Source organism: Leptodactylus fuscus, chromosome 5 (assembly GCF_031893055.1).
Source record: "Leptodactylus fuscus isolate aLepFus1 chromosome 5, aLepFus1.hap2, whole genome shotgun sequence".
NCBI lineage: Eukaryota > Metazoa > Chordata > Amphibia > Anura > Leptodactylidae > Leptodactylus > Leptodactylus fuscus.
Window position 1 is genome coordinate 119,497,982 of NC_134269.1, and position 9,064 is coordinate 119,507,045.

The 9,064-nt window shown below is 37.1% G+C and overlaps 1 protein-coding gene across 1 annotated transcript in view; it reads right to left on the minus strand.

The window, feature by feature from the left end:
• LOC142204549 (hyaluronidase PH-20-like) overlaps positions 1-6,457 on the minus strand; it is a 17,369-nt gene extending 10,912 nt beyond the window's left edge. Inside the window, exons 1-3 of the mRNA XM_075275865.1 lie at positions 5,516-6,457; positions 4,461-4,550; positions 2,414-2,730 (exon numbers count right to left, since the gene is read on the minus strand). Coding sequence (XP_075131966.1) covers positions 2,414-2,730; positions 4,461-4,550; positions 5,516-6,457 — 1,349 coding nt within the window. The remainder of the gene's footprint in view (positions 1-2,413; positions 2,731-4,460; positions 4,551-5,515) is intronic.
• Positions 6,458-9,064: the final 2,607 nt, after the last annotated feature.

Below are 9,064 nucleotides of genomic sequence, written 5' to 3' on the forward strand. Positions count from 1 at the left end.
GGGGCACAGTGGAGCATTATATTAAGGGGCCCTCTGGGGAGCATATTATGCTATGGGCTACTGTGGAGCTTTATACTGGGGGAAGGGGACAGTGTGTGGAGCCTGTGATACTGTGTGGGTCCACAGTGGAGTGTATTATATTGCTTGGGGCTTCTCAGGAGCATATTATACTTGTGGGGCCACTGTACAGCATTATACTGCGGGGGGAGGCGCTGTGGGGAGCATATTATACTGTGGGTGTCCACTGTGGAACATTATACTGGGGGAACCCCTTTAGGGAGTCTATTATACTAGTTGGGGGCCTTTGTCTAAAACCAGCATACTACTCCTGAGGAAGCGCTTGAAAGGACGATACGTGTGGGAACTATGTCATCAGATCCTTTCTGCATGAGGCAATAAATATTGGCTAATTATGATACATTATAAACCTCTTTTTCTGTAGACACTGCTTAGGCTTTTGCTATTCTATGCATTTGATATTTCTATTAATATATAGCACCTTACTCCCTTTTCTAGATCTCTTTATAATCATACACTACTGAAACTTTGCATCACTTTATTATGCACATTTATACCATTTTGCACATATTTTACCTTGCACTATTTCTGGACATTTAGGGTACTAATAATATAAATTATATAATTGCTATTTGGAAATGTATGTGGCCATTCTAAATAAGACTCTATTTTTTTATCTGTACTATTAAACATTCTCGTTCTATTATGTTTTAATGGTTTTTAATTTTTTAATTGCCACTAGAAAACTGGTGAGGGTTGTAATGAATCTGTTGGGCCGAGGCATCCTCGGCCTGACCCAGCCCACTCATATTCAAACAACGTGGCGAGTAAGGTGTGAATTGGGACATGTGTCTTAAGCTTTTGCACTAGAAATGTCTGGTACCAAATGTGAGTCACAATAGCATTCTTCTATGCCAGAAAAATGGCATATAGGGATTGATGAATTCCCCACACTCAGCCAAGTTTGAGCATTCCCTCTACACCAGTTTTCTGTGCCAAAGGCTGATATTGAGCAAGATTAAGCCTGACACTTATTTTTTCAGCATCCTGTTTCGATTGCTTCTTCCTATTGAAAACAATGGGAGGCAGAATCAGGGTGATATCTGCCCTTGCCCTGGTCTGCCCCGCTCGCTCACATTGGCACAAAGTTGCTGGTGTAGATTGGAACTTGTGGTTCACATTTGGTTCAAGAAACCCCTTAACACTTTCCCCAGCACTCTGCTGTCCCCCGCCACTGTCCATTCCAGCGGTGCCCTGGGGTTTGTTCCAGAAGAAGTGCTTGCTGCACGTGACTGCTGAGTCCAATCAGTGAATGCTGAGGCCAATCAGTGGCATAAGCATAAAATAAGCATAAAATAAGGGCTCGTTCACATCTGCGCCGGCACTCCGTACTGCAGGTTTCCATTTCCTGCATAAAACAGAGGCAGGAGACGGAAACCTGCAGGAGTCTTTCTCACCCATTCATTTGAATGGGTGAGAAAGCTGTCCGGCCGTGAGCGGCGGTGAGTGTTTTAGGCTCTCCGCCGCGAAACCGGGTTTTATAATCCGGACACAGAGTTGGACATGCAGTACTCTGTGTCCGGATTTAAAAAAACGGTTTTGTGGTGGAGAGCCTAAAACACTCACCGCCACTCACGGCCGGACCCAGTCTATGGTTTCAGTCTTCTGGCATGCAGAAGACGGAAACCATAGAACGGAGACCCTGAACGCAGGTGTGAACCTAGCATAAACGGCATGATCATTTGGAGGTTTGGGGAGACTGTACAAACTTGCTGACTCCATTACAAACTATACGCATTCTATACACATTGAGAGGGCTACCCCTATAAAGACCACTTTTCTGTGCAAATTTGGGTAGTCAGCTCAAAGAGGTCTCATTGTATATTACATTTACTAATGTCACAAGTGCTGCCAGAAATCTAGTTTTTCAAAGTTTAGTATGCTTTAATTATTTTCCAATATGAGTTCATACACATAGCAATACTTTCATACATACAAAAAGATAAATTAATAATTAAAATTAAACATGAAACACACTAAAGATATGCAAACAATTATTTCAATATCTTTATGAATACAGTAAGTGCAAATAGACATAGTACATGAGCATTTTAAAAAGCTATATAAAGTATTGTCGCTGCACATAATGGAGAAATTTACAAAACTGTCAAAAATTAAAAAAACTGTCCTTGTTGATCATAGCAATCAATCACAGCACATCTTTTATTTCATATTCTGATTTTAGAAAATTAATTCTGCCCTGTGGTTGTTATGGGCAAGAAAGACAGTTTTACTTTAAAGAGATACATAAATCAGCCACATTGTACATAATATTGAAACCTTAAGTGATGATTAATTTAACATTATGCAAATATTTTGTGCCATACAAACATACATAGGTTCAATTTTAAGTGGATCTTGAGATTGTTTGCATTTCTGTCCAGCATAACAATGGCATATAAAGTTTTCAGCGTAATATTTTAAGTCTTCTAAACTTGGACTTCCACGTACCTTATAAGTGTTTTTATATCGTTTTATTGAAATGTTTGTTCCATTTAAATGAAGGTAAGTGTTTTTGTCCCACTCCTTACGGATGCATACCCCATTGTTTTGGCAAAGTACTGTACTACACAATTTAGCCGATAATGAAACATTAATAATGTATGGGTTCAGAGTGTTGATAATGAAAGAATTCAAAGCCATACACATGTTCTAAAAAATACAAAAAGAAAAATCAGGTTTATATTTATTGCAGATATATAATGCTTATTCTGTAAAAGAAATGTCTTATCTATGAGGTTACGTGCACATGAACAAGTGCATAGCCAGTGTACTGTCCCTCTGCTACATAAAATTTACCATATTTCTAAATGGCAAAAGAAAAGTAAGCGTCACATTATAAATTTTGCATTGGCGCTTGAGAGCTCCATGTTACATCTCTCATCAAGACAGAGCAAACACAGAATAAATACAAAACAGCAGTGAAAAACAGACCAATGTAAATTTTTCACGGATGAGAATTGGACACAGTTATGTGAATATGGCATAACATCTAGCTGTACGCAATATGTAGTGGTAAAAGACATGTGAAAGACACTGTTACAAATCAAAAGACTCATACTTGAGTGATACCAGCTTAAAAGTTATAAAGCTGTTTCAAAATAGTAAAGGCATGCCTGAGTTTACATCTGACAGAGAGAAAAGTCCTGTATGGAGGATTTCCCTCTCTACCACTTTGAGTATGAAAGTGGGTGGACACACAGCAGACCCTATTATCATCAGATCCCAGAAGTTACTATTCAAAGTTGAGTTCAAGTCAGCAGCACTAGAATATGGTCAAGGAGGGTTTATATAGAATTAAATGGTAATTCCTCTTAATCGACCTCCTACAGCTCAAACACTCACTCACCTCTTACAGCTCAAACACTCACTTCCCTACCTAATTTTGACATAAATAATTGTAAAAACCGTAAAACAGAAAATAATTGTTTTTTTATTAAACACGAAATATAATTGTAGATGGGTCTATACTGGCTATAGTTAATTGGATGAATTTACCAACCCTGCACCTAGAATTCTGGTGTGATATTACAAAGTTACATTTGACATTTTTACGCCACTCACTCAAAAGTGAGTGAAGAGTGAGTGTTCTTAGTCCATCTAGCTGTCTGTACAGGATGGCATGGAGTGTTAAACTTATAGATGCACTAAATTTATATAACATTGTGCAGCATTGGAAAATTTGCTGCAAGTTACACCAATCCAGACTCCTGCAAAACTGCTTTTAAATATTTCCCTCGTGATAAATCATCCCCAATGTTCTTTAGTGATCATGCTTAGAAAAAAATAGGTTAATATTTAACCTAGGAAGAGGATGGACTAAAAATTGGTGGGACAGATTTATTTATAGAGCTTATAAAGAGGACGTTTCACACCCTCAGGCAAAAAAGGTTTTATATACCATTAGGGAGCCAACAGTGAGCTGAATTCAGACTGTACTCATCCATAGTTCTGGGGGGGGGGGGGGGGCGTTCCTCACAGTTTACCATCATGGCTGAGCGGTAAGGAACGCCCCCTCTAACAGTATAGGGCTGTAGACGAGTACTGTCGGGGGAGGAAGGGTTGCTCACAGCTCAGCTAGACTGTCAGGAACACCCTTCTGACAGTTGTCAGAGATCGGTAATGGCACTGATATCTACAGCCCCAGGGCACATAACAGGAAAGCCCACAGTGCACTGTCTGCTTTCTAATGGTATATAAAACCCCATGGCCATTTTTGAACTGTGAGCTAAGAATTGCAATAAATCGGTGGTCATATTTTGTAACGTATATCTGGTTTGGATTAATTTCGTAGCATCCTTTATTTGCTGGGTCATAGCAAAAATATTTATTTCTTCTGTGAAACTGGCTTTGTTATAAAATAGATAAACAACTGTACATACCAAACTCCGTGTTAAGTTCACACCGCCCCATACTATAAATCCATTTGTTCCCAAAGCAGCACTTTCGCCAACTGTGTTTATAAGATCGGTCTGTAAATGAGAAAAGAACAGTAACTATTGTTAAATAATAGTAAATAACAATAGTAAACTATTGTTCACTTGCTATAGAGTGTAGGGGTGGGTTTAGGTAGTGCAGTTCTCCACATTTCATGGTGGGTGAGGAAACGTAGATCGCGACATGTTATTTCCTGTCACGGAACAGCTGATCTGCAGGGGTCCTGGCTGCGGGTGGTGGTCTCCTATAAACAATTACACTGGTGAGCCCTAGACATCCCAGTCTGACACTGTCCCATATTACTTTTAAAATAAGGCTGTATTCACAAATCCAGATATCAGTCTTTTTAAGGGCACTAGTAAATCTGAAGGGTTACTGTTGGATTTGTAAATTATTTATTTTGAAGCCAAATTACATTGTAGTAGTGCTGTAGTATTTTAAATGTGATCTGTTGAATGTTTTTTGACAGAACTGCTTGATTGTCAATGGCAACAATAGTTTTAGCCCTAGACCTACTGACAAAAATATCCAAAAGCCCATCAAAAAACCCTTTAGACTCCATCTAAACGAGAGTGAACAGGGTTTAAAACCTGTGTGCAAAAACATGAAATATTTAAAAATGTACATTGAAAACTCAGTACTGTGAATATATAAAACTCTTGAACTGTAATCAATAATTGTAACTATACAGGGCAACACGGTGGCTCAGTGGTTAGCACTGCAGCCTTGCAGTGCTGGAGTCCTGGGTTCGAATCCCGCCAGTAACAACATATGCAAGGAGATTGTATGTTCTCCCTAGATTTGTGTGGATTTCCTCACATTCTACAAAGACATACTTAAATGAAAAAAATATAGATCCCTATATGGGGCTCGCAATGTACATTTAAATAAATAATTGTAAATATACTGTAGGTTAAACTTCGTATGACATAAATAGGGAAGTAATGCAAAATAAATATATAGAAGAATTTCTATGAAGTAATACATATTTCTTTCTTACCAGTGTTAAGTATTTCTCAGGTTGATCTGTAAATACAGGACGGCTGTACATATATATTGGGAGAGAGTAAACCGTTTTTGAAAAAGTTGACAATCTTTTTGCTTCTTGGATACGGTGACGTGTATAAAGTGCACCTAGTGGAGAAGAACTTAGTACTGTTTCCAGGTACATGTTTGGAAACAGTGCTGTACTTTCTTTCCATAACCACATCAGTTTATCATTTCTTAACATCTCAATATCTGGGCACCGTCCGGTGTAGTTATGAGGGTTCTGATTATAATCATAATTTTGACAGTTAGGAAACAGATAAAAACCCCAGAGGTAATTTGGTCTCAGTTGTTTCCCAAGTCTAAGGGTGTTTAGCATGAGACGTTTTGCTGCTGACTCAAATTGTGCTTTGGCTACAGATTCTGCACCACGTTGATCAAGTGTCAGATCATTTTGCTGTGCAAAGTCAATTGAGTGTTTCCTGTATACCCCTTTAGAAGCCCAGTTTCTTATCCAGGTTGGCCTCCAGTCTTCCCAGTCAATAATGGCAAGTCCTTTTTGTGTCACGGATGGTATATAATAAATAATATCTTCTCTGGCTTTTCTTAAATGTTGCTCCATATTGCTTATTTGGGGAATACCACCATTATAACTAATACCAGTAGCATAATCTATGTAGGGATAGAAGCCTAACCGATCAGTATAGAATAAAGTAATATTCTGACTTCTGACAGTCGGAAGTGTGCTTCCCACAATCTCAAATAAACTGACATCTATATGGATTCTGTATTTTCTCATGCATAGCTCAGTTGGTGCATTCCATATAGCCACAAAAGGTGAGGAAAATCCAGCTGGTGCTCTCTGTTTAGCTGCTTGGCACAAAGATGTTGTGAGTGTTAGCAAAAATAGTGACTTAAGTAATACAGATGTATAGAATGTTGCTATAATTTCCATTGTGTACCCAAGAAAAGTTTGATACATATGGATTATCTCCTTACAAAGCAGGAAAACGACTCATCTGTGAAGAAATAGAAAGGAAATATAAATTTAAAAAAAATAGAAAGTGAATATTAACATTACTTAGAGTGCATTATTGAAAAGCCAATTATTCTAGGTCTAAAAAGACTTTTTAGATTAAGGCCCTACGTAGCAGGCTGCAGAGAAAAAGCTATGTGGGAAAAACTGCGGTGGGAACGCATCCAATATAAAGTAATGGATGCACATAGTGAGAAAAGACCTACCAAATGCAAACGCATGTTTGCATTTGCTAGGTCTTTTCTGACTATGTGCATCCATAGGTTTGGCTATATTTATCCACTCACTTAATATGACTATTGGAGCTAGTGCTCATTTACCTTCATAGGAATTGTATTCATATCTTGCGTCTACATGTACAGCCACCTTTATTTCTATGAAATGTTTTGATATGTATTAGACCTTCCTTATGCTTCTTTTGGAAGTACTGATTTCCCTTTGATATATTTTTGTATGTTGTTCTTAAATACATTAATTTTCAATAAAAATGTAGTATTTTACTTAACATGGTAGTTCTGTTTTTTGCATATTGTAATGGTTTGGTCACTAAAGACACAGCATAAATAGCCTGTATGTACATCTGAGGGAGTAGAAATAATACATAACTTTTATTTTTTAATATATTAAGCTTAACAAATGGAATACTTATCTATTTTTTCCTGCCAATCGGAATGACAAAGGGGAGAGTTTCATTTTATCTAAGAGATAGAAGTCATATCTACCTAATCTCTTTACTGGTTAGTGAATCTCCCTATTGGAATATTTAATGCTATAATGGGCACAATTTTAATATATTAAAAAATAAAAGTTATGTTTTATTTCTTCTCCCTCAGCTGTACATACAAAATATTTTGCGTAGAATACCCGTCAGTGAATTGAGCATAAATACCCTGATGCAAATTAACATACAGGAATAAGCAAATCCAGCCAATAGTCTGTTTTATAGAGCCAGTATTAAAAAGTGAACAGGAAAAGTAGTTGGCAGCACTATTTCAATGGTCACACGTTTCAGACCTCTTCCATGTCCTTATTTAGTAGATAAGCAGCATACTCCTCTTTTGTAATGGTGGGTGCAATTTCTCAAAGTAACTGGCTGGACTTCCTGCAAACAATATTGTGGTGGAAGGAATGGGACAGTGCATCTAATATGATACATGTATATACGTCTACTGCTCCTAAATGATCCAATATACTGTACCTAAGTGTGTCCTGAATGCAGTTAGAAATAGGCTGATATTCCTCCACTTGTTTTCAGCCTTTATATGTTAACACTCATGCACTTTCTTATGTAATTATTAGCATCTATATATAACATAGATTGCTTTGCTATGGAATTGTAGTCACAATTGTCTTTTCATTTCTCATACACCCTGAGGAAGGGAAGTCTTTCGTGAAACGTTATGCTACATTCATTATTGCTATACACAAACCAATTTGCAAATTATATGTTCCATATCTGAATCTATTACCAAATCTTTTGTGCAAACTAGATGTGTAATTTTTTTTTCATCAATTTACTTTTATACAGATCTCAGTATTAATATAAATAAATAAAATAACTAGCTCAAAGAAGAACTTTATAGTATTGTCCCATTCCCATCTTTCATGTCCTTAATCGTGGCATAATGTATACGCTGACTCACACACATTACCAATAAAAGTACTTAAAAATATTTCATGATCCGACTAAAGGGTCTAAGGTAAAATATGGCAAGAGAAAAATTGACCTCTCTTGTGATGTGTGAATTGTAGTACAGTGATATTGCTAGGACAAGAGAGAATTCAGCATCACTAAAAAAAAAAAATTCTTCCCTGTGCTGGAACACACAGAAGTAAAGATGTCAAAAGATTTTGCAACATTATGCCACATAAGGGGGAAAAAATACTGTAGGCTTTTCAATACTGGATTAATAAAGGATGACTATTTTACACTGGGTACTGGACAGATTGTATGCCTAAACAGCAGCGATAGTCCAGGTAACTGATCGATAAACCATTGTATTTACCATTTAAAATCTGCTCTGCATTATTTCTTCCAGTTCTAGTAAAAAAAAACAACACAGTAGCCACCCCAGAAAAGACTATTGACTATTTTTAATATATACCTACATGAACAAGTGTCTCAAGAAGATGTTAGTTAAGGTATACTGATATGTGGTTTGCCTTTCTTATATCCCAATACTAAAGAGAGTCTTACCTGCACACTCAAGGTCCAAGAGTTTCAAAGCAGAATCCTAAAACAATGTATGGCCTAATTCCAGAAATGCTTAAAGAAAAAACTTACAGACCAAAAACCACAGTATTTATAAGACTAAGTGACTGGATTAAACCTCTTTATTATTTGTAACAATGTTATCTTAAGGCTGGTACAGCATCTTATCATTGTGCAGATTCTAGTACTTTGATCAATGATACAGATATTACAAAGTGGTATCTTTGTGTTTTTTCCTGTGCAGACAGGTTATGATAACCAACATTCTCAGACTCAATATTAAAGCATCACTTGTATTTCAGACTGCTCTTTCA